This window comes from Drosophila erecta, unplaced genomic scaffold (genome assembly GCF_003286155.1).
Source record: "Drosophila erecta strain 14021-0224.00,06,07 unplaced genomic scaffold, DereRS2 tig00000219-arrow-pilon, whole genome shotgun sequence".
Classification (NCBI taxonomy): Eukaryota; Metazoa; Arthropoda; class Insecta; order Diptera; family Drosophilidae; genus Drosophila; species Drosophila erecta.
The window spans coordinates 288,553-315,343 of NW_020825213.1; the positions used below are offsets into that span (position 1 = coordinate 288,553).

The 26,791-nt window shown below is 42.0% G+C and overlaps 2 protein-coding genes across 6 annotated transcripts in view; both read left to right on the forward strand.

Moving 5' to 3' along the window:
* LOC26526581 (metal transporter CNNM2) overlaps nucleotides 1-6,213 on the forward strand; it is a 60,216-nt gene extending 54,003 nt beyond the window's left edge. For 4 of the 5 annotated variants that reach the window (XM_026982839.1, XM_015160050.2, XM_026982841.1 and 1 more), the window contains exon 8: nucleotides 5,046-6,213. In XM_026982839.1, coding sequence (XP_026838640.1) covers nucleotides 5,046-5,605 — 560 coding nt within the window. In that variant the 3' untranslated portion in view covers nucleotides 5,606-6,213. The remainder of the gene's footprint in view (nucleotides 1-5,045) is intronic. The other variant, XM_026982838.1, reaches the window with a different exon arrangement.
* A 1,032-nt stretch (nucleotides 6,214-7,245) lies between these two features.
* The window catches only part of LOC113564595 (NADH-ubiquinone oxidoreductase chain 1-like), a gene marked incomplete at its 3' end in the record, with an annotated part of 44,863 nt that continues 25,317 nt past the window's right edge, over nucleotides 7,246-26,791 (forward strand). The window contains 1 exon segment of the mRNA XM_026982805.1: nucleotides 7,246-7,341. Coding sequence (XP_026838606.1) covers nucleotides 7,246-7,341 — 96 coding nt within the window.

Consider the following 26,791-nt stretch of genomic DNA (forward strand, 5'->3'; position numbering starts at 1 on the left):
ACTGATAGGGCATATTCTAATACTTTACATATACTGGCAGGCGGCGACGGATGACTTTAAATTCAGTATAAAGTACCACCGGGATCCCAGCCGCGTGATGACTAGAAATCTCGTTCTCACCAAGAGAGAATTCCTGAGCCTCGTGATATCAACATTTGACCGGCTAGAATTCTTTAGTTGCTACATTGTGACCGGCAGTGGCCAGCTTGAGGAGCGTCAACAGGAAGAATTTCATTGAAGCCAAACGTGAAGCTAAGAGGTTCGATGAAATCTTCGAGTCAGAGAGGATTCAGGACGAGCTATCTTTAACTGCCTGGCGTATCGTATTTTAAGAGACCGATTCTGGAAGCAATGAGCAAACATGCTGGACCGCGATGAGAAGTGGTGTGAGTACGGCGAGCCTATACGTCGCGGGAATCTGGTGTACATCTGTGATCCGGCCATTCCTTGTACAGATTGGAGGAAGGGCGTTATGGAGGAAATGTACATAGGAGTACCAGGAGAAGCTGCGATCAGCAATGATCGACCCAAATTAATCATACGTCCAAGTTAGTTCTTCTGGACATGGTGAATGCAGCTGCATCACGGGGGTGGGGAAGTCGCGGATCGGATTGTAACGATCAATATTTAAGCAATTGTAATGTAACGCCACGGTTTAGTATTTGTAACCAGGATTTTATTACTTGTTGAGCTAAAAAGCTTTTTTATTAGCTATTTTTAAGAAATGAGGCGACGATTTATATCGTACTTATACTTATATACGATATAAGTATACAAGCATATCGATTTCGAATTAATATATTAATATAATGAGAGACTTTATTGCAGAACCAAAGGTGCAGGCGTGTGTACAAGAGAGAGCAAGATAGAGAAAGGCGAGCTTAGATGCTTCCGCAGCTTTTCTGCATAGATAACGAATGAAATTATTGCACAGCTGAAGTGTCGTGAAGTAGGAAACTACCTTCCGACACTTAAAAAAATTGATTTTTTAATCGATAGGTATATCGTGTTAAAGCTAATTTAGAAATTGCATTCCAAATGGACTGGTGCTAACTCGCCGAGCGAGTATTTTTTTCTTGACCGCAAACTTTAAACGGCATTGTGAGGAGTCTTAAAACAAGGTCAAGGTGCAGGAGAGCGACGTAGCAACAGAGAACAAAGTAGCAACAGAGGAGGCTGGAATGCGGCAGGAGTCAAGGGCAGCCAGGTCAAACGGGAAATAATAGTCCTTGGACAACGGCAAAGCAGAAAGACCGTAACAAACGGAAACGGCGCTGGACCTTGGAGTCCAGGCGGCGAAGGGCGCAGAGGACGAACGGTCACGGTGCAGACTTTAGGTGAGCACAAAGAGGACGCACCGTAAACTAACGGAACACTGTTAGACCTTGAGCCCGATCAAAAAGGGAAATAACGGGATCGCTGCCTATAAATGGACGGCGGAAGCGCAGCTCCGGGACCAGTCAATAAGAGTCCAGTCAATAATAAACCAGTCAGTGAGAACGGGGACCGATCAGTAAGATAATAATCAGTGAAAGCGCACCCGTCAGTAAGGAATCAGTCCGTTAGAACGCTCTGAACGATAAATCGTGCCAGGAGCAGAAGTACAAGGGTATTCACTGGGAGTGAGGGAGCAGTGCAATGTGGAGATCCACACGGTGACGATATGGCAGAAGGAGACGACATGGCGTCGGAAGGGATTGTGGAGTCAGTGGTTGGTGTCTTGTGACAGGAGTGGTCCTAACAGACGTGCGCTTCCGGGTGTTAACAAATGCGACGTTCATTTGCCTTTGTTTTTTTGGGGACCCGAACCTCAGTCATTACTACATCACTACAAAAGTTAAAATGTTGAGATGGCTTAATCAGCTTCCATAGACGTGTGATATTTTTCTCCCTTTTTTATATATCTTGAAATTTTCTATAGATTTGCCAAAACCTTTTTGCCACGCCCACTCCAACCACAACTTCAACGCTCACAAAACTCTCACGCCCACATTTAAAAAATGTTTACTTTTATTATAATATTATTATTTCTTTCCCAATTTCTGCCACTATTCCAGGAAATGGTGAAATTTCTCGTTTGCACTCACTAACTGAGTAACGGGTATCTGATAGTCGGGGACTATAGCATTCTATCTTGTTTTTTTATGTTTGTCAGTATTGCTGCATTTTCTTAATCAATTATTAGGCATATATTGTGATTCTGCCTTGACACCTCTTCAATTGTCGGCTTAGAAGCCTGGCATACATTACATAAACAGTCTGCCTTAGGTCGTCGCAAGTAAAACATAAGCCAGTTGTACTCAGTGATTAAGTTATGAGGATCTGAAGTGTTAGCTGGCTGTTGCTGTTGAATGAGTTGCAATGTCTTCCTTGTCAAAACTGTAACAAATTATATTGACTAAACCTAACGGTATTTATAGGTACCAAGGTATAAAAAAAAAAGCTTATGTCAATAAATATTACCACAATAGATTTAGATTAGGGAATATAGATTTACCACACTACAACTGACTTTGTTTATTCATCAGAATATGCTTGTGGCAGTAAGTTGTTCACGATATTGTTCGTTGACTGCATGATCTGATATTTGAGACTACGTTGAACTGAGGTACACATATTGCTGCGATTGAACATTTTCCAGGCCGTTGGACAGGTTTAACCATCGCTAATTTTTGATAATTCAGATACATATAAGCTGCGATTAAACATTCTTTCGGCCGTTAAATATTAGTAATTCTGAACGCAAACCTAAACTGTGTGGGGTAGGTAACGGTGATGAATCAGCTCCGGGGTTCCACGGAGACGTTTCCTTGGCTTCCACTTGTTGAATGCCTTTGGAGAAGACATGCCATAATCAAAATAGGTTATATTGCCAAAGCTCTGTTCTGCGGTACAGTTGTGGATACGGTATAGTTGTGAATTGAGTTAAAAACTCTGATGTCTTTAGTTTCGACAGTCTTTTCTGAATAATAGTTCATCCGATTCCGACAGTTGTGTTGTTATCAGCTTGATGGTTAAATCATTTGTATTCATTAGGGAGCACTACACATCGCAGAAACTTATTGTCTTCGATAATTGGGGTCTTAAGTATGAATCGATTACAGCTTCCTGTCTTTCACGGGTATTATGTGATAACAGAGGTAGTGTAGTTTTGAATAATGTGTCATTGATTGCTGTGGTGCCCTCTAGAAATACTAGAATTGTGCTGATGGTTATATGGCGACTGTCGATAAGGAGGCTAGCAATCCACTGTATTCCAGATGCTAGCAGAGTCAACTGAGCTTTTAAAACGATAAATGCGGAAAATGCAGTACTAAAGACTCACATGGTGGCTAAGTTCAGTCACTCTAGCAGGTTATATCCGCATGTTATTCCAAAACATCTTCAAATCGTAGTATACAATGATGGCGCATTCTGAAATTGCCATTCTTGCAGTGCGAACTCATTCGTAGAATGAGCGTTGGTTGCTAGACTGCGTCACAGTTATAGGATGTCCTAACACAAGTAGATGGACAAGTATCATTGCCAGCATAATTGGGAGTACTTGACAGTTAACTGTCTTCTTTTGTGTTGGGATTACTTTTGTAATGTATTTATCAAATAAGATTTTTATTTTTCTTTAAAAGCAAGACGAGTCACTGGTCTTTTAAATATGCCAGATGAAGTTTTTACGTCTACTACTCGTATGAGGTCGTTCTTGCCAGGATAAGTCCGAACAATCCTTCATATCGCCCGAATTCGCCACCGGCAAGTTGTTATTCCTTACTTATACTAGCCGTCATTCTGCAACATAGTTTTCCCATCCCATTCACCAGCGTTGAATCATGCTCCGAAAACACTCTTCCAGCTAATATCCATCCAAGTTTTACATTTGAATAATTGAGCCTCCGGCTGGAGCAGGAGCAATGAATAGTAATGCTCTGCTCATGTCAGTCCTTCCTGGCTCATCAAGAAATATTGCTCGAGGCTTAAAAATTTGACAAATTCAACTGAGTAGGCGGCTGATCAGGTATAATGTATGGTAAAATTTTTCCAGAGCCCCTTTTCTTGAATGTTTGAATACCTCTCAGACTGCTTGCTGCTCTTTCACTATATTATCTTGCCATTCTTCACTTCTGACCGGTTGGATGTGTTTTATTTGCTATGACATCTCCTATACTCAAGCGAAAATGGTCATAGAAGACCAACACTTCCAAAAGAGTGATTATGTCAACGGTATGGTTGTTCCTGGTTTCACCAATTGCTTATTTGGTATTTCTTCGGAATTTGATAACGATTACAATCATTATAATCCAACTTCAAGAGAGAGTGTCTAGTTTAGATTCCCAATGGATACGGAAACTCTTTTCTGTTAGGTTTACCACAGCGGCTGACGTCTTAGATGCGTAGCATGGAGTACACAAATCGTCTGCCTAGGTCATCACAACTAGTGAATTAACTAGTTGGACTGTGTGGTTATCATATGAGGATCTGAAGTCTTGGCGACAGGCTCTGTTGAATGCAATGAGTTGTCACTCTTGTCACTCGAACCTGCATGATTAATCTCATGATCTCGACGTTCATACAGTCATCGAAACTAGTTAACCTTTATCCTTACGGCGGCAGTCCATCAGCATCTACTCGATACCGTGCTCAGGAAGTAGACAGTATATCTGGAGACCGCATTGTGGAATATAATGAAGATCATTTCCATATATTGTAAAACCGTGAATTTTAAAAAAAATATTGCTATTTTGCGGTCCAAAATAAAATTGCTGGCTGTACGTTTCAAACACTTTATGGTCTGTCTCGCACATGCTTAAAGTAATCTAAAATTAAGCAAAAAATAGTTTATTAAGCTTATTGAAAAGAGCCGTCACCTTATAGCATGCTAAAGCATTCGTATACTGTTTTTATAAACCCATCACTCTCGTACTTCGATTTGCAGAGTAACCGGAATAGTCGTGTAACTCGACTATAGCGAACTGTCTTATTTTATTAATAACAAATAAATTATTATAAATTATTACGAACTTAATAATTAAATCTTTAATATTTTTTTCTAGACTCTCCAACACAAATGGGTTCTTTGCAGTCCTTAAATATGGACTCAAAAATACGCCAATCCTTTGTACCTGATTACTCAGTTCGTGCTATATCGGATGTGATTTATATTACTATTAAAAGGGTTCTGTATCTTACTGCAAAAAAGGCTACATTGTTGGAAAAAAGTCGAAAGTCAGGAACATTTTCCAGTGAGACATTCGATGACGAAGTGGAACGTCTATTACACTCTATAACAGAGGATGAAAAGCCTTCTTGCCTTGCATCAAATCAAAGTACGAGACGTCAATCTATACCTAACCGAAGTATAAATTCTTCCACAACAAATATAAATAAGTCTCCTGATTTGATATATAATAGTATCGACGAAGCCATGCAAGACGACAGGAAATTAAAAAACTTAAAGCATGCGGAAAATGTCTCAACAAGCATAGGTTTAGATGCTTCTGAAGTAGAGGACCTTCACAGTGGAAACCGCGATGACAAGGATACGACAGCTGCTTCCACGCCCCTTTTGCCAAAGCTAGATGATAAATGCGAAATCAGGCAAAGTAAGCCCTAAACAGAAAATGCAGGCCACATTTATATACGAGCAGTTGTTAAAATTATAAAAAATTATTTGTTGTACTAAAAAGCGTAAACCAATTGATATCGTTCAACAAATATTTTCACCTTTCCCATTTTATGTACCAAATAGCTTTTCCAAACAGTGCATGAATATATATAAATGCATTTATTGCCTTATATTTTCTTTTCCTACATAAATTTATCTTTAAACTTGTAGAAAAAATGGAACTAAAAAATGTGTAAGCATTGAGTTTATATGCTATCGTTTTGAGGGAATTGATGGCTAACAAAAAGCTTTCCCAAAACGGTGTATGAGTTTATATATAATTATAATTTATAGCCATTTATTTATTTTTTTATAAATATATGTACCTTAAAAGTTGCCTCATAAAATACGTACTTAAACGATTTATTTTCTTTACTTAATCTTCCTTAGAAATGGTCTTGGTACGGCTAAAAACAATGTTAAAGAAATAAATTGCCTGTTGACATAAATTGCCTGTTTAAAAATATTCCTTATTAAACTTAAATGTGTTTGTGAGCACAGCCAATCTGGTGTATTTTATTTTCATGTCGAGAATTTAATAAAGAAAACCAAAAATACTCTTTAGTTGTATAATTCATTGATTACTTTTACGATTAAGTTTAACCATCCTGCAAAAAAATTGTATACATGCGGCTCAATATAAACCTCAGCGAAAAAAGCAAGAACATATTTTAACAAAACTTGCAATGCGTCATCTTTTTTCAAATTAAATGTAAGGTTCAAGAATGAAGAACAAATCTTGTGTTCCAATTCGAATTTTAAGTAATTAGAAAGTTTGTATATGAAATAAACTTCTTAATTATGTACTGAATATTTAAAAATCCAAAATCAAATCTTATATAGATTCATTGAGTAATAATCTACCCGTTACTCGTAGAGTAAAAGGGTATACTAGATTCTTTAAAAAGTATGTAACAGATAGACGGAAGCGTACCCGACCCTATAAAGAACATATATTCTTGATCAGGATCACTAGCCGAGTCCATGTGTCCATGTCTTTCCGGCTTTTCGCATAAAAGCTGTGATCTAGGGAACTATACGAGTTATAAAGAAAAAATTTCATGTGCAGATACTAGTTTGTTTTAAAATGTTGACACGTCCACCCTAACGCCGACAAGCCGCCTATAATCGGTACGACCACACATTTGAAAAGTATTTTATTAATTTCTTGCCAATATAGAAATGCCAAAAAATATATCATATTAATAAATATACCTGATAATCGAGGATAGTATTCTATAATAATCTCGCTTACTTAAATAAAAATTTTTAAGGGGAACTACACTAGTTGGCATAAGTATGTCGACAAAATAAACGCAGCACATTTTGTTAGTGAAAGTTTGATATGGTAGTATTGATTATTTTTTGAGTGTGAATAATATAAACTTAAGAGGAGAGAGTGCTATAGTAGAGTTTCAAGACTATCAGATAACCGTTACTCAGCTAAGAAACCAGTCAGTGAGAAAGGGAAACGATCAGTAAGAAATTAGTTAGTGAACGCGCACCCGTCAGTAAGGAATCAGTAATTTAGAATGCGCTGAGTGATAAATCGCGTCAGGAGCGAAAGTACAAGGCAAATCACTGAGAGTATGGGAGCAGTGCAACGTGGGGATCTACACGGTGAAGATACGGCAGGAGGAGACGACCAGTACCTGGTGTGGCTAGAAGGTATTGTGGAGTCAGTGGTTGGTGTCTTGTGACAGGCGCGGTCCTAACAGACAAGCACTTCCGGGTGTTAGCAAAGGTGATTCTGGGAAGAGCTTTGGCTCAACCTAACGGGCGCCACCATAATATCCTAGGTCTCATTCAAGCCGGCTCGGAAACCGTTGTCAACGAGGACAACGAGGGAACTACGTCGTATCCCTTCAATAAAGTTGACGTAAATCTGTGTAAGTAATCATAAAAGAAGCTAGTGAAAAATTTCGCAAGCTCTTCATCAAAGGCTGCAGTGATTTTTTATATGCATGCGATGTTAATTTGCCTTCGTTGCAACAAACGTGGTGCGATCTTTTTGGGGACCCGAACCTCCGTCATTTTCATAACTCTTATATATCCAAAGCACTTTCTAACATTTTAAAAGTATCCCATGGCTACATGAGTTTTCAGGTTATTTCGTAACAGAAGTTCAAAGGAAGTCAAAACTTTTTTTGATATTGTATTGATCCGTTAACTCCTATCATATTACACAAATGTTTACTTCAGTAACTGACATTAATTACTAATTAGCACTAAAGAACTAATTAATGGATTATCGACGGACGTGTTTTTCTGGAACTCCAATCAAAACTGTAATTTTTGTGTAAATCCGCGGATTTAATCGCTACAAAACGGCTTACAATTTGTGTGAAGTTTTCGCGAACGTAAGTGGTGAACTTTGTAAGCAAAAGGGCATCGAGTGGCGTGCAAATCGACGATTTTCAATCGAAAATTTTCCACGTGGGCCATTTCTCGTGGGATTCCGTCAGCAACAGCTGATTGGTTGTGGACCGCGTCTTGGGATTCTTTAATGCTGGTTGATTGGCGCCACTCTTAATAGGTGTAGCCAGTGCGTCGTAGCATCAGCGTCAGCTTGTGTCAGCGAACCTTGGTTGCTTGAGTCGACGGAAGGAGGAGCCACGATTATCGGGGTAAGTCGGATGGAGAGCGACAGCAGTGCGAGCGCCATGAGCGCCAGCAGTACGTCAAAGAAGTTGACTGGATTCAAAGAGCTCGGCGCCAACGCAGGCTGCCGCCCGTGCTAGGCAAGTAGCCATGATGGCAGAGCTGTCGTCCACCCAGCGTACGGTGCAAAGTTTTCGCAGCCTAGCACGGATGAGCTCACCTTGATCATCAGCCGTTACGACGAGCTGGTAATGGCATTGATGCTCCGGTGTGGAGAGCTGGAGACGCGGCTGGATAAGCCACCGCCGCCGAACCCGTCGATGACTACTGCTGCCAACCCTCCCCATCTGATGCATGTAGCACCTATCGCTACCCCGCGGACCACGAAGGTTCGCTAGACGTGGTCAGCGGTGGTGAAGTGCGGCTGCATGGGCTGTATGTATGTATGTGCAGCCATGTATGGCTGCACCCTTGCTCGGAATCAGGGTTCACGAGTTGCGTGAACTCCGGAGAGCCGGTGGAGCGATTATCCGCACACCCTTAGTCTGAGATCTGCAAAAGAGATCGGTGGCTTACGGCACAATTAAAGTATTGCTAGAAGTCGACGACAGGGCGATGGCGAAGCATGTCGGATGTACATCAAGTGGTTCTCGTTCTGATGCCGATCGCAAGTCCGGACCTGTGCCTGTCACAGATGTGTGGGCTTTGACCACAAGGTAGGCGAATGGTGACAGAAGGCCAACGTCTGCCGCCACTGCGGGCAACAAGGCTACACTGTAGCAAAGTACCAAAGTGCGATCTCGAGCGCATGCGACCATCGCGTTTGGTGTCCGACTCAGAAGACAGGATGGGATGGATGTGCTGCCTGAAGGAATGAGGATTTTCACCGACCGGCGAGGGAAGGCAGCCATTCTAGTGGACCAGCAGGATGCCATCTGTGTGCCAGTGGAGACCCTCACCACAGAGTATGGCGTATGTGTGGTCGTAAAAGGGAGTTTTGGCTCAATATTTCTTTGCTCAGCATACTGCCAATTCGAAGCACCTTTGGAACCGAACCTTCAGAAACTGTACCAGCAGAACACCCACAATCCTGGGCCCGACGCGAATGCATGCTAAACCATGTGGCTTAGCAAACTCTCTCAGCATGCCGAGGGGCAAGCTAACTACAGTCGGGGTGAGCTGCTGTCCGATGCTGGAGGCGGCAAGAGCTGCCGCCCTAAACCTGTCAACAGAGGTGTACACGTTCGATAAATACAAAGCTCGTAGTGATATCGACGTGACAATCGTCAACGAGGCGCGAAGTCGGGAGACTTCGTCGCCGACTCCAAGATGCACATCGTGATGACGATGTTGCTATAGAGCCTTTAGTGGTCGAGCTGGGACGTACCTCAGCCAACTACAAGAAGCTCATAGAGCGAAATGGACGATTGGAAACGGTTCGTGGTATAACATCACATGGCAATTCAGATAATAAATTCAGATAATAGATTCACACATAAGTTTAGTGTTCAGCTTGATGGTTAAATCATTTGTATTTATTAGGTAGCACTACACATCGCAGAAACTAACTTAATAAGTTAATCTCCATTACAGATGTCTTCGATAATTGGGGTCTTAGCTATGCATCGATTACAGCTTCCTGTCTTTCACGGGTATTACGGATATTATGCGATAATAGAGGTAGTGTAGTTTTGAATATCATTGATTGCTGTTATGCCCTCTAGGAGATACTAGAATTGTGCTGATGGTTCTATGGCAACTGTCGGTAAGAAGGCTAGCAATCCACTGCATTCCAGATGCTAGCAGAGTCAAGTGAGCTCTTAAAACGATAAATGTTGAAAATGCAGTACTAAAGACTCACATGGTGGCTAAGTTGTCACTCTAGCAGGTTATATCCGCATGTTGTTCCAAAACAGCTTCAAATCGAATTATATGTATAAAATATATATATAAAATATATGAGCTACGTACTTTAACGATTTCTTTTATTTTCTTTACTTAATCTTCCTTAGAAATGGTCTTGGTATTGCTAAAAACGATGTTAAAGAAATAAATTGCCTGTTTAAAAATATTCCTTATTAAACTTAAATGTGTTTGTGAGCACAGCCAATCTGGTGTATTTTATTTTCATGTCGAGAATTTAATAAAGAAAACCAAAAATACTCTTTAGTTGTATAATTCATTGATTACTTTTACGATTAAGTTTAACCATCCTGCAAAAAAATTGTAGTACATGCGGCTCAATATAAACCTCAGCGAAAAAAGCAAGAACATATTTTAACAAAACTTGCAATGCGTCATATTTTTTCAAATTAAAAGTAAGGTTAAGAACAAATCTTGTGTTCCAATTCGAATTTTAAGTTATTAAAAAGTTTGTATATGAAATAAACTTCTTAATTATGTACTGAATATTTAAAAATCCAAAATCAAATATTGTAAAGATTCATTGAGTAATCTACCCGTTACTCGTAGAGTAAAAGGGTATACTAGATTCTTTAAAAAGTATGTAACAGATAGACGGAAGCGTACCGGACCCTATAAAGAACATATATTCTTGATCAGGATCACTAGCCGAGTCCATGTGTCCATGTCTTTCCGTCTTTTCGCATAAAAGCTGTGATCTAGGGAACTATACAAGTTATAAAGAAAAAATTTCATATGCAGATACTAGTTTGTTTTAAAATGTTGACACGTCCACGCTAACGCCCACAAGCCGCCTATAATCGGTACGACCACACATTTGAAAAGTATTTTATTAATTTCTTGCTAATATAGAAATGCCAAGAATACATCATATAAATAAATATACCTGATAATCGAGGATGTCGACTATAGTATTCTCGCTTGCTCAAATAAAAATTTTTAAGGGGGAACTACACTAGTAGGCATAAGTATTTCGACAAAATAAACGCTGCACATTTTGTTAGTGAAAGTTTGATATGGTAGTATTGATTATTTTTTGAGTGTAAATAATATAAACTTAAGAGGAGAGAGTGCTATAGTAGAGTTTCAAGACTATCAGATAACCGTTACTCAGCTAAGAAACCAGTCAGTGAGAAAGGGCACCGTAAGGGCACAGTAAGGAATCAGTAATTTAGAATGCGCTGAGTGATAAATCGCGTCAGGAGCGGAAGTACAAGGCAAATCACTGAGAGTATGGGAGCAGTGCAACGTGGGGATCTACACGGTGAAGATACGGCAGGAGGGGACGACCAGTACCTGGTGTGGCTAGAAGGTATTGTGGAGTCAGTGGTTGGTGTCTTGTGACAGGCGCGGTCGTAACAGACAAGCACTTCCGGGTGTTAGCAAAGGTGATTCTGGGAAGAGCTTTGGCTCAACCTAACGGACGCCACCATAATATCCTAGGTCTCATTCGAGACGACTCGAAAACCGTTGTCAACGAGGACAACGAGGGAAGGACGTCGTATCCCTTCAATAAAGCTGAAGTTAATATGTGTAAGTAATCATAAAAAAAGCCAGTGAAAAATTTCGCAAGCTCTTCATCGAAGACTGCAGTGATTTTTTAGATGCATACTCGGCCACAAATACGATGTTCATTTGTCTCTGTTGCAACAAACGTGGTGCGATCTTTTTGGGGACCCGAACCTCCGTCATTTCCATAATTGTCATATATTCAAAGCGCTTTCTAACATTTTAATAGTATCCCATGGCAACATGAGTTTTCAGATTATTTCGTAACAGAAGTTCAAAGGAAGTCAAAACTTTTTTTGATATTGTATTGATCCGTTAACTCCTATCATATTACACAAACCGATCCTATTGTTTACCACAGCAACTGACATTAATTACAAATTACTACTAAAGAACTAATTAATGGATTATCGACGGACGTGTTTTTCTGGAACTCCAATCAAAACTGTAATTTTTGTGGAAATCCGCGGATTTAATCGCTACAAAACGGCTTACAATTTGTGTGAAGTTTTCGCGAACGTAAGTGGTGAACTTTGCAAGCAAAAGGGCATTTTCAATCGAAAATTTTCAACGTGTGCCATGTGGTCAGTGAGAGCGCTGTCTGCGAGGCGTTAGCCCATTTCTAGTGTGATTCTCTCAGCAGCAGCTGATTGGTTGTGGACTGTGCTGAGGTGTGTGTCTTGGGATTTTTAATGCTGCCATACCGGTTGATTGGTGGCGCCATTCTTAATAGGTGTAGCCAGTGCGTCGTTACAATCAGCTTGTGTCAGCGAACCTTGGTTGCTGGAAGGAGGTGGCACTATTATCGGGGTAAGTCCGATGGAGAGCGACAGCAGTGCGAGCGCCATGAGCGCCAGCAGTGCGTCGAAGAAGTCGACTGGATTCAAAGAGCTCGGCGCCAACGCAGTCGAAGCCCTGGTTGCGAATGGAGTTTCCGAACCCGTAGGCGTGCTAGACGAGGAGTTTCCGTCGCTGGATGCCCCCGTCGCCGCTGTTGCCACAGCTGCCGCCCGTGCTAGGCAAGTAGCCATGATGGCAGAGCTGTCGGCCACCCAGCGTACGGTGCAAAGCAGTTTTCGCAGCCTAGGATGTACATCAAGTGGTTCTCGTTCTGATGCCGATCGCAAGTCCGCACCTATGCCTGTAACAGATGTGTGGGCTTCGACCAGAAGGTCAGCAAATGCTGACAGAAGGCCAACGTCTGCCGCAACAAGGCTACACCGCAGCAAAGTACCAAAGTGCGCTCTCGAGCTCATGCCCGATACACGGCGCGGTGCGACCTGCGAGAGCTGCGACCATCGCGCTTGGTGTCCGACTCAGGAGATAGGATGGGATGGATGTGCTGCCTGAAGGAATGTGGACTTTCACCGGCCGGGAAGGCAGCCATTCTAGTGGATCAGCAGGATGCCATCTGTATGCCAGTGGGAGTAAAAAGTAAAAGGGAGTTTTGGCTCAATCTTTCTTTGCTCAGCATACTGCCAATTCGAAGCACCTTTGGAACCGTACCTTCAGAAACCGTACCAGCAGAACCCCCACAATCCTGGGCCCGACGCAATTGCATGCTAAACCATTTGGCTTAGCAAACTCTCTCAGTATGCCGAGGGGCAAGCTAACTACAGTCGGGGTGAGCTGCTGTCCGATGCTGGAGGCGGCAAGAGCCGCCGCCCTAAACCAGTCAACAGAGGTGTACACGTTCGATAAATACAGAGCTCGTAGTGATATCGACGTGACAATCGTCAACGAGGCGCGAAGTCGGGAGACTTCGTCGGGAGTCGCCGACTCCAAGATGCACATCGTGATGACGATGGGGGGACGTACCTCAGCCAACTACAAGAAGCTCATAGAGCGAAATGGACGATTGGAAACGGTTCGTGGGAGATCATGCCGATGATCCATGAGGGCGCGTCTACAAGATTTGCCGAGCAGGAGTGCTTCTTCGCAACGTTTTCCCAGTTGCGGAGTCCGAAGCACCGATTTCCATCGTGGAGGAAGACCCACCGGCCCTCGAAGCACTCGAGGTTGATGCCTGTGTTGCCCGGCTGAAGAGCAGGCGGTCTCCCGGCTTGGACGCCATCAATGGCACTATCTGCAAGGCAGTCCTTGCGCGCCATACCTCAGCACCTGGCGTTGTATTCCCGATGGATCCGATCGGGATACTTTCCCAACGAGTGTAAGTGTCCACGGGTTGTGGCGCTACTCAAGGGACCCGAGAAAGATGTGAGCCCTCCTCATACAGGGGAATTCGCTTGCTGCCAGTTTTTGGCAAGGTGCTTGAGGCAATCATGGTGAATCGTGTGAGGGAAGTTCTTCCGGAAGGCTGCAGATTGCATTCGGATTTCGATAAGGACGATGTGTGGAGGATGCTTGGCGACACGTGAGGAGCAGTGTTTACGCCAGCCCGGCGCAATCCGTGCTGGGCACATTCGTGGACTTCAAAGGAGCATTTGACAATGCCGAACGCAGTTCTGCACTGCGCTGACTAGCCGACTTTGGTCGCCGGGAAATGAGCTTGTGGCAGAGCTTTTTCTCCGGCCGAAGAGCAGTGAACAAAAGAAGTTCCGGTGCAGTGAATGTACCAGTAACTAGAGGTTGCGCGCAGGAATCAATCACCGGTCCATTTATTTGGGACATGCTTTGCCTGTCACCTAACATGGTGAGCGGAAATTGGCGTTGCCGTTTCGACCAGCAAGACGGTAATAATGCTGCTTAAAGGTACTTTGAGACGTTCGCCAACGGTAAAGTTTGCTGGAGCGAACCTGCCGTATGTGCGTAGCTGTCGGTACCTTGGCATCACGGTTAGTGAAGGAATGAAATTCACACAAAGCTTCGCTTCGCCAGCGAATGACCGGAGTCGTTGCAGCATTGGCGCGTGTGCTTCGAGTCGACTCGGATTTCAGTCCTCGAGTCAGGCGGATAATATTTGGTGCTTCGGTATGGTATAACACCACCGAACGAGTAGCGTCCGAGAGGCGATTAGCCTACTGCCGTGTGCTCATCGTATGCTGCTTGAATGCCTTTCGGTATGCCGAAAAATGCCTACCGCGGCACTGCAGGTTCTTGCTGTAGCCCCCCACTTGACTTGGCTGCTAAGAAATTAGCAGTCATATACAAACTAAAACGTGGATACCTGCTGGAGGAGAACGACTTTGCTCTATGGCGAGGAAATTGCATGTCTAAGCCGGGAGCAGAAAGAGATTCGCTTAGAGGAGTGCTTGCTACTGAGTTGGCAAAACCGATGGGATGACGACAGCGAACCAGGACGGGTGACGCAAAGGTCCATCCCGGATGTCACACTTGTCTATCGGGATCCAAATTTTGGTTTCTCGATAATGGCGTCTTTCTAGCTTACTAGGCACGGGTCGTTCAACGCATTTCTGCACGGGAGAGCCCTCAGCCATACCACTGCTTGTGGTGATCCATACGGGGATTGGATGGACGTGTTGTGCGCAGATATAATATATCTTGTAAATTTCTATAGATTTGCCAACACCTTTTTGCCACTCCCACTTCATCGCCCACAAACCGCACAAAACTCTCACGCCGACACTAAAAAATATGTTTACTTTTATTTTAATATTATTTTTTCCCAATTTCTACCGATATTCCAGAAAATGGTGAAATTTCTCGTTGCACTTTCACTACCTGAGTAACAGGTATCTGATTGTTGGGGAACTCGACTATAGCATTCTATCTTGTTTTTCTTATGTTTGTCAGTATTGCTGCACTTTCTTAATTAGGCATATATTGCGATTCTGCCTTGATGCCTTATCATTTGTCGGCTTAGAAGCCTGGCATACATTACATAAACAGTCTGCCTTAGGTCGTCGCAAGTAAAACATAAGCCAGTTGTACTCAGTGATTAAGTTATGAGGATCTGAAGTGTTAGCTGGCTGTTGCTGTTGAATGAGTTGCAATGTCTTCCTTGTCAAAACTGTAACAAATTATATTGACTAAACCTAACGGTATTTATAGGTACCAAGGTATAAAAAAAAAAGCTTATGTCAATAAATATTACCACAATAGATTTAGATTAGGGAATATAGATTTACCACACTACAACTGACTTTGTTTATTCATCAGAATATGCTTGTGGCAGTAAGTTGTTCACGATATTGTTCGTTGACTGTATGATCTGATATTTGAGACTACGTTGAACTGAGGTACACATATTGCTGCGATTGAACATTTTCCAGGCCGTTGGACAGGTTTAACCATCGCTAATTTTTGATAATTCAGATACATATAAGCTGCGATTAAACATTCTTTCGGCCGTTAAATATTAGTAATTCTGAACGCAAACCTAAACTGGGGTAGGTAACGGTGATGAATCAGCTCCGGGGTTCCACGGAGACGTTTCCTTGGCTTCCACTTGTTGAATGCCTTTGGAGAAGACATGCCATAATCAAAATAGGTTATATTGCCAAAGCACTGTTCTGCGGTACAGTTGTGGATACGGTATAGTTGTGAATTGAGTTAAAAACTCTGATGTCTTTAGTTTCGACAGTCTTTTCTGAATAATAGTTCATCCGATTCCGACAGTTGTGTTGTTATCAGCTTGATGGTTAAATCATTTGTATTCATTAGGGAGCACTACACATCGCAGAAACTTATTGTCTTCGATAATTGGGGTCTTAAGTATGAATCGATTACAGCTTCCTGTCTTTCACGGGTATTATGTGATAACAGAGGTAGTGTAGTTTTGAATAATGTGTCATTGATTGCTGTGGTGCCCTCTAGAAATACTAGAATTGTGCTGATGGTTATATGGCGACTGTCGATAAGGAGGCTAGCAATCCACTGTATTCCAGATGCTAGCAGAGTCAACTGAGCTTTTAAAACGATAAATGCGGAAAATGCAGTACTAAAGACTCACATGGTGGCTAAGTTCAGTCACTCTAGCAGGTTATATCCGCATGTTATTCCAAAACATCTTCAAATCGTAGTATACAATGATGGCGCATTCTGAAATTGCCATTCTTGCAGTGCGAACTCATTCGTGGAATGAGCGTTGGTTGCTAGACTGCGTCACAGTTATAGGATGTCCTAACACAAGTAGATGGACAAGTATCATTGCCAGCATAATTGGGAGTACTTGACAGTTAACTGTCTTCTTTTGTGTTGGGATTACTTTTGTAATGTATTTATCAAATAAGATTTTTATTTTTCTTTAAAAGCAAGACGAGTCACTGGTCTTTTAAATATGCCAGATGAAGTTTTTACGTCTACTACTCGTATGAGGTCGTTCTTGCCAGGATAAGTCCGAACAATCCTTCATATCGCCCGAATTCGCCACCGGCAAGTTGTTATTCCTTACTTATACTAGCCGTCATTCTGCAACATAGTTTTCCCATCCCATTCACCAGCGTTGAATCATGCTCCGAAAACACTCTTCCAGCGAATATCCATCCAAGTTTTACATTTGAATAATTGAGCCTCCGGCTGGAGCATGAGCAATGAATAGTAATGCTCTGCTCATGTCAGTCCTTCCTGGCTCATCAAGAAATATTGCTCGAGGCTTAAAAATTTGACAAATTCAACTGAGTAGGCGGCTGATCAGGTATAATGTATGGTAAAATTTTTCCAGAGCCCCTTTTCTTGAATGTTTGAATACCTCTCAGACTGCTTGCTGCTCTTTCACTATATTATCTTGCCATTCTTCACTTCTGACCGGTTGGATGTGTTTTATTTGCTATGACATCTCCTATACTCAAGCGAAAATGGTCATAGAAGACCAACACTTCCAAAAGAGTGATTATGTCAACGGTATGGTTGTTCCTGGTTTCACCAATTGCTTATTTGGTATTTCTTCGGAATTTGATAACGATTACAATCATTATAATCCAACTTCAAGAGAGAGTGTCTAGTTTAGATTCCCAATGGATACGGAAACTCTTTTCTGTTAGGTTTACCACAGCGGCTGACGTCTTAGATGCGTAGCATGGAGTACACAAATCGTCTGCCTAGGTCATCACAACTAGTGAATTAACTAGTTGGACTGTGTGGTTATCATATGAGGATCTGAATTCTTGGCGACAGGCTCTGTTGAATGCAATGAGTTGTCACTCTTGTCACTCGAACCTGCATGATTAATCTCATGATCTCGACGTTCATACAGTCATCGAAACTAGTTAACCTTTATCCTTACGGCGGCAGTCCATCAGCATCTACTCGATACCGTGCTCAGGAAGTAGACAGTATATCTGGAGACCGCATTGTGGAATATGATGAAGATCATTTCCATATATTGTAAAACCGTGAATTTTAAAAAAAACATTGCTATTTTGCGGTCCAAAATAAAATTGCTGGCTGTACGTTTCAAACACTTTATGGTCTGTCTCGCACATGCTTAAAGTAATCTAAAATTAAGCAAAAAATAGTTTATTAAGCTTATTGAAAAGAGCCGTCACCTTATAGCATGCTAAAGCATTCGTATACTGTTTTTATAAACCCATCACTCTCGTACTTCGATTTGCAGAGTAACCGGAATAGTCGTGTAACTCGACTATAGCGAACTGTCTTATTTTATTAATAACAAATAAATTATTAATAACATTATTACGAACTTAATAATTAAATCTTTAATATTTTTTTCTAGACTCTCCAACACAAATGGGTTCTTTGCAGTCCTTAAATATGGACTCAAAAATACGCCAATCCTTTGTACCTGATTACTCAGTTCGTGCTATATCGGATGTGATTTATATTACTATTAAAAGGGTTCTGTATCTTACTGCAAAAAAGGCTACATTGTTGGAAAAAAGTCGAAAGTCAGGAACATTTTCCAGTGAGACATTCGATGACGAAGTGGAACGTCTATTACACTCTATAACAGAGGATGAAAAGCCTTCTTGCCTTGCATCAAATCAAAGTACGAGACGTCAATCTATACCTAACCGAAGTATAAATTCTTCCACAACAAATATAAATAAGTCTCCTGATTTGATATATAATAGTATCGACGAAGCCATGCAAGACGACAGGAAATTAAAAAACTTAAAGCATGCGGAAAATGTCTCAACAAGCATAGGTTTAGATGCTTCTGAAGTAGAGGACCTTCACAGTGGAAACCGCGATGACAAGGATACGACAGCTGCTTCCACGCCCCTTTTGCCAAAGCTAGATGATAAATGCGAAATAAATCAGGCAAAGTAAGCCCTAAACAGAAAATGCAGGCCACATTTATATACGAGCAGTTGTTAAAATTATAAAAAATTATTTGTTGTACTAAAAAGCGTAAACCAATTGATATCGTTCAACAAATATTTTCACCTTTCCCATTTTATGTACCAAATAGCTTTTCCAAACAGTGCATGAATATATATAAATGCATTTATTGCCTTATATTTTCTTTTCCTACATATATTTATCTTTAAACTTGTAGAAAAAATGGAACTAAAAAATGTGTAAGCATTGAGTTGATATGCTATCGTTTTGAGGGAATTGATGGCTAACAAAAAGCTTTCCCAAAACGGTGTATGAGTTTATATATAATTATAATTTATAGCCATTTATTTATTTTTTTATAAATATATGTACCTTAAAAGTTGCCTCATAAAATACGTACTTAAACGATTTATTTTCTTTACTTAATCTTCCTTAGAAATGGTCTTGGTACGGCTAAAAACAATGTTAAAGAAATAAATTGCCTGTTGACATAAATTGCCTGTTTAAAAATATTCCTTATTAAACTTAAATGTGTTTGTGAGCACAGCCAATCTGGTGTATTTTATTTTCATGTCGAGAATTTAATAAAGAAAACCAAAAATACTCTTTAGTTGTATAATTCATTGATTACTTTTACGATTAAGTTTAACCATTATGCAAAAAAATTGTAGTACATGCGGCTCAATATAAACCTCAGCGAAAAAAGCAAGAACATATTTTAACAAAACTTGCAATGCGTCATCTTTTTTCAAATTAAATGTAAGGTTCAAGAATTAAGAACAAATCTTGTGTTCCAATTCGAATTTTAAGTAATTAGAAAGTTTGTATATGAAATAAACTTCTTAATTATGTACTGAATATTTAAAAATCCAAAATCAAATCTTATATAGATTCATTGAGTAATAATCTACCCGTTACTCGTAGAGTAAAAGGGTATACTAGATTCTTTAAAAAGTATGTAACAGATAGACGGAAGCGTACCCGACCCTATAAAGAACATATATTCTTGATCAGGATCACTAGCCGAGTCCATGTGTCCATGTCTTTCCGGCTTTTCGCATAAAAGCTGTGATCTAGGGAACTATACGAGTTATAAAGAAAAAATTTCATGTGCAGATACTAGTTTGTTTTAAAATGTTGACACGTCCACCCTAACGCCGACAAGCCGCCTATAATCGGTACGACCACACATTTGAAAAGTATTTTATTAATTTCTTGCCAATATAGAAATGCCAAAAAATATATCATATTAATAAATATACCTGATAATCGAGGATAGTATTCTATAGTAATCTCGCTTACTTAAATAACAATTTTTAAGGGGAACTACACTAGTTGGCATAAGTATGTCGACAAAATAAACGCTGCACATTTTGTTAGTGAAAGTTTGATATGGTAGTTTTGATTATTTTTTGAGTGTGAATAATATAAACTTAAGAGGAGAGAGTGCTATAGTAGAGTTTCAAGACTATCAGATAACCGTTACTCAGCTAAGAAACCAGTCAGTGAGAAAGGGCAACGATCAGTAAGAAATTAGTTAGTGAACGCGCACCCGTACCTGGTGTACGACCAGTACCTGGTGTGGCTAGAAGGTATTGTGGAGTCAGTGGTTGGTGTCTTGTGACAGGCGCGGTCCTAACAGACAAGCACTTCCGGGTGTTAGCAAAGGTGATTCTGGGAAGAGCTTTGGCTCAACCTAACGGGCGCCACCATAATATCCTAGGTCTCATTCAAGCCGGCTCGGAAACCGTTGTCAACGAGGACAACGAGGGAACTACGTCGTATCCCTTCAATAAAGTTGACGTAAATCTGTGTAAGTAATCATAAAAGAAGCTAGTGAAAAATTTCGCAAGCTCTTCATCAAAGGCTGCAGTGATTTTTTATATGCATGCGATGTTAATTTGCCTTCGTTGCAACAAACGTGGTGCGATCTTTTTGGGGACCCGAACCTCCGTCATTTTCATAACTCTTATATATCCAAAGCACTTTCTAACATTTTAAAAGTATCCCATGGCTACATGAGTTTTCAGGTTATTTCGTAACAGAAGTTCAAAGGAAGTCAAAACTTTTTTTGATATTGTATTGATCCGTTAACTCCTATCATATTACACAAATGTTTACTTCAGTAACTGACATTAATTACTAATTAGCACTAAAAAACTAATTAATGGATTATCGACGGACGTGTTTTTCTGGAACTCCAATCAAAACTGTAATTTTTGTGTAAATCCGCGGATTTAATCGCTACAAAACGGCTTACAATTTGTGTGAAGTTTTCGCGAACGTAAGTGGTGAACTTTGTAAGCAAAAGGGCATCGAGTGGCGTGCAAATCGACGATTTTCAATCGAAAATTTTCCACGTGGGCCATTTCTCGTGGGATTCCGTCAGCAACAGCTGATTGGTTGTGGACCGCGTCTTGGGATTTTTTAATGCTGGTTGATTGGCGCCACTCTTAATAGGTGTAGCCAGTGCGTCGTAGCATCAGCGTCAGCTTGTGTCAGCGAACCTTGGTTGCTTGAGTCGACGGAAGGAGGAGCCACGATTATCGGGGTAAGTCGGATGGAGAGCGACAGCAGTGCGAGCGCCATGAGCGCCAGCAGTACGTCAAAGAAGTTGACTGGATTCAAAGAGCTCGGCGCCAACGCAGGCTGCCGCCCGTGCTAGGCAAGTAGCCATGATGGCAGAGCTGTCGTCCACCCAGCGTACGGTGCAAAGTTTTCGCAGCCTAGCACGGATGAGCTCACCTTGATCATCAGCCGTTACGACGAGCTGGTAATGGCATTGATGCTCCGGTGTGGAGAGCTGGAGACGCGGCTGGCTAAGCCACCGCCGCCGAACCCGTCGATGACTACTGCTGCCAACCCTCCCCATCTGATGCATGTAGCACCTATCGCTACCCCGCGGACCACGAAGGTTCGCTAGACGTGGTCAGCGGTGGTGAAGTGCGGCTGCATGGGCTGTATGTATGTATGTGCAGCCATGTATGGCTGCACCCTTGCTCGGAATCAGGGTTCACGAGTTGCGTGAACTCCGGAGAGCCGGTGGAGCGATTATCCGCACACCCTTAGTCTGAGATCTGCAAAAGAGATCGGTGGCTTACGGCACAATTAAAGTATTGCTAGAAGTCGACGACAGGGCGATGGCGAAGCATGTCGGATGTACATCAAGTGGTTCTCGTTCTGATGCCGATCGCAAGTCCGCACCTGTGCCTGTCACAGATGTGTGGGCTTTGACCACAAGGTAGGCGAATGGTGACAGAAGGCCAACGTCTGCCGCCACTGCGGGCAACAAGGCTACACTGTAGCAAAGTACCAAAGTGCGATCTCGAGCGCATGCGACCATCGCGTTTGGTGTCCGACTCAGAAGACAGGATGGGATGGATGTGCTGCCTGAAGGAATGAGGATTTTCACCGACCGGCGAGGGAAGGCAGCCATTCTGGTGGACCAGCAGGATGCCATCTGTGTGCCAGTGGAGACCCTCACCACAGAGTATGGCGTATGTTTGGTCGTAAAAGGGAGTTTTGGCTCAATATTTATTTGCTCAGCATACTGCCAATTCGAAGCACCTTTGGAACCGAACCTTCAGAAACTGTACCAGCAGAACACCCACAATCCTGGGCCCGACGCGAATGCATGCTAAACCATGTGGCTTAGCAAACTCTCTCAGCATGCCGAGGGGCAAGCTAACTACAGTCGGGGTGAGCTGCTGTCCGATGCTGGAGGCGGCAAGAGCTGCCGCCCTAAACCTGTCAACAGAGGTGTACACGTTCGATAAATACAAAGCTCGTAGTGATATCGACGTGACAATCGTCAACGAGGCGCGAAGTCGGGAGACTTCGTCGCCGACTCCAAGATGCACATCGTGATGACGATGTTGCTATAGAGCCTTTAGTGGTCGAGCTGGGACGTACCTCAGCCAACTACAAGAAGCTCATAGAGCGAAATGGACGATTGGAAACGGTTCGTGGTATAACATCACATGGCAATTCAGATAATAAATATGCGTTCTATATGCGTAATAGATTCACACATAAGTTTAGTGTTCAGCTTGATGGTTAAATCATTTGTATTTATTAGGTAGCACTACACATCGCAGAAACTAACTTAATAAGTTAATCTCCATTACAGATGTCTTCGATAATTGGGGTCTTAGCTATGAATCGATTACAGCTTCCTGTCTTTCACGGGTATTACGGATATTATGCGATAATAGAGGTAGTGTAGTTTTGAATATCATTGATTGCTGTTATGCCCTCTAGGAGATACTAGAATTGTGCTGATGGTTCTATGGCAACTGTCGGTAAGAAGGCTAGCAATCCACTGCATTCCAGATGCTAGCAGAGTCAAGTGAGCTCTTAAAACGATAAATGTTGAAAATGCAGTACTAAAGACTCACATGGTGGCTAAGTTGTCACTCTAGCAGGTTATATCCGCATGTTGTTCCAAAACAGCTTCAAATCGAATTATATGTATAAAATATATATATAAAATATATGAGCTACGTACTTTAACGATTTCTTTTCTTTTCTTTACTTAATCTTCCTTAGAAATGGTCTTGGTATTGCTAAAAACGATGTTAAAGAAATAAATTGCCTGTTTAAAAATATTCCTTATTAAACTTAAATGTGTTTGTGAGCACAGCCAATCTGGTGTATTTTATTTTCATGTCGAGAATTTAATAAAGAAAACCAAAAATACTCTTTAGTTGTATAATTCATTGATTACTTTTACGATTAAGTTTAACCATCCTGCAAAAAAATTGTAGTACATGCGGCTCAATATAAACCTCAGCGAAAAAAGCAAGAACATATTTTAACAAAACTTGCAATGCGTCATATTTTTTCAAATTAAAAGTAAGGTTAAGAACAAATCTTGTGTTCCAATTCAAATTTTAAGTTATTAAAAAGTTTGTATATGAAATAAACTTCTTAATTATGTAATGAATATCCAATCCAAAATCAAATATTGTAAAGATTCATTGAGTAATCTACCCGTTACTCGTAGAGTAAAAGGGTATACTAGATTCTTTAAAAAGTATGTAACAGATAGACGGAAGCGTACCGGACCCTATAAAGAACATATATTCTTGATCAGGATCACTAGCCGAGTCCATGTGTCCATGTCTTTCCGTCTTTTCGCATAAAAGCTGTGATCTAGGGAACTATACAAGTTATAAAAAAAAAATTCATATGCAGATACTAGTTTGTTTTAAAATGTTGACACGTCCACGCTAACGCCCACAAGCCGCCTATAATCGGTACGACCACACATTTGAAAAGTATTTTATTAATTTCTTGCCAATATAGAAATGCCAAGAATACATCATATAAATAAATATACCTGATAATCGAGGATGTCGACTATAGTATTCTCGCTTGCTCAAATAAAAATTTTTAAGGGGGAACTACACTAGTAGGCATAAGTATTTCGACAAAATAAACGCTGCACATTTTGTTAGTGAAAGTTTGATATGGTAGTATTGATTATTTTTTGAGTGTAAATAATATAAACTTAAGAGGAGAGAGTGCTATAGTAGAGTTTCAAGACTATCAGATAACCGTTACTCAGCTAAGAAACCAGTCAGTGAGAAAGGGCACCGTAAGGGCACAGTAAGGAATCAGTAATTTAGAATGCGCTGAGTGATAAATCGCGTCAGGAGCGGAAGTACAAGGCAAATCACTGAGAGTATGGGAGCAGTGCAACGTGGGGATCTACACGGTGAAGATACGGCAGGAGGAGACGACCAGTACCTGGTGTGGCTAGAAGGTATTGTGGAGTCAGTGGTTGGTGTCTTGTGACAGGCGCGGTCGTAACAGACAAGCACTTCCGGGTGTTAGCAAAGGTGATTCTGGGAAGAGCTTTGGCTCAACCTAACGGACGCCACCATAATATCCTAGGTCTCATTCGAGACGACTCGAAAACCGTTGTCAACGAGGACAACGAGGGAAGGACGTCGTATCCCTTCAATAAAGCTGAAGTTAATATGTGTAAGTAATCATAAAAAAAGCCAGTAAAAAATTTCGCAAGCTCTTCATCGAAGACTGCAGTGATTTTTTAGATGCATACTCGGCCACAAATACGATGTTCATTTGTCTTTGTTGCAACAAACGTGGTGCGATCTTTTTGGGGACCCGAACCTCCGTCATTTCCATAATTGTCATATATTCAAAGCGCTTTCTAACATTTTAATAGTATCCCATGGCAACATGAGTTTTCAGATTATTTCGTAACAGAAGTTCAAAGGAAGTCAAAACTTTTTTTGATATTGTATTGATCCGTTAACTCCTATCATATTACACAAACCGATCCTATTGTTTACCACAGCAACTGAAATTAATTACAAATTACTACTAAAGAACTAATTAATGGATTATCGACGGACGTGTTTTTCTGGAACTCCAATCAAAACTGTAATTTTTGTGGAAATCCGCGGATTTAATCGCTACAAAACGGCTTACAATTTGTGTGAAGTTCTCGCGAACGTAAGTGGTGAACTTTGCAAGCAAAAGGGCATTTTCAATCGAAAATTTTCAACGTGTGCCATGTGGTCAGTGAGAGCGCTGTCTGCGAGGCGTTAGCCCATTTATAGTGTGATTCTCTCAGCAGCAGCTGATTGGTTGTGGACTGTGCTGAGGTGTGTGTCTTGGGATTTTTAATGCTGCCATACCGGTTGATTGGTGGCGCCATTCTTAATAGGTGTAGCCAGTGCGTCGTTACAATCAGCTTGTGTCAGCGAACCTTGGTTGCTGGAAGGAGGTGGCACTATTATCGGGGTAAGTCCGATGGAGAGCGACAGCAGTGCGAGCGCCATGAGCGCCAGCAGTGCGTCGAAGAAGTCGACTGGATTCAAAGAGCTCGGCGCCAACGCAGTCGAAGCCCTGGTTGCGAATGGAGTTTCCGAACCCGTAGGCGTGCTAGACGAGGAGTTTCCGTCGCTGGATGCCCCCGTCGCCGCTGTTGCCACAGCTGCCGCCCGTGCTAGGCAAGTAGCCATGATGGCAGAGCTGTCGGCCACCCAGCGTACGGTGCAAAGCAGTTTTCGCAGCCTAGGATGTACATCAAGTGGTTCTCGTTCTGATGCCGATCGCAAGTCCGCACCTATGCCTGTAACAGATGTGTGGGCTTCGACCACAAGGTCAGCAAATGCCGACAGAAGGCCAACGTCTGCCGCAACAAGGCTACACCGCAGCAAAGTACCAAAGTGCGCTCTCGAGCTCATGCCCGATACACGGCGCGGTGCGACCTGCGAGAGCTGCGACCATCGCGCTTGGTGTCCGACTCAGGAGATAGGATGGGATGGATGTGCTGCCTGAAGGAATGTGGACTTTCACCGGCCGGGAAGGCAGCCATTCTAGTGGATCAGCAGGATGCCATCTGTATGCCAGTGGAGACCCTCACCACAGAGTATGGCGTATGTGTGGTCGTAAAAGGGAGTTTTGGCTCAATCTTTCTTTGCTCAGCATACTGCCAATTCGAAGCACCTTTGGAACCGTACCTTCAGAAACCGTACCAGCAGAACCCCCACAATCCTGGGCCCGACGCAAATGCATGCTAAACCATTTGGCTTAGCAAACTCTCTCAGTATGCCGAGGGGCAAGCTAACTACAGTCGGGGTGAGCTGCTGTCCGATGCTGGAGGCGGCAAGAGCCGCCGCCCTAAACCAGTCAACAGAGGTGTACACGTTCGATAAATACAGAGCTCGTAGTGATATCGACGTGACAATCGTCAACGAGGCGCGAAGTCGGGAGACTTCGTCGGGAGTCGCCGACTCCAAGATGCACATCGTGATGACGATGGGGGGACGTACCTCAGCCAACTACAAGAAGCTCATAGAGCGAAATGGACGATTGGAAACGGTTCGTGGGAGATCATGCCGATGATCCATGAGGGCGCGTCTACAAGATTTGCCGAGCAGGAGTGCTTCTTCGCAACGTTTT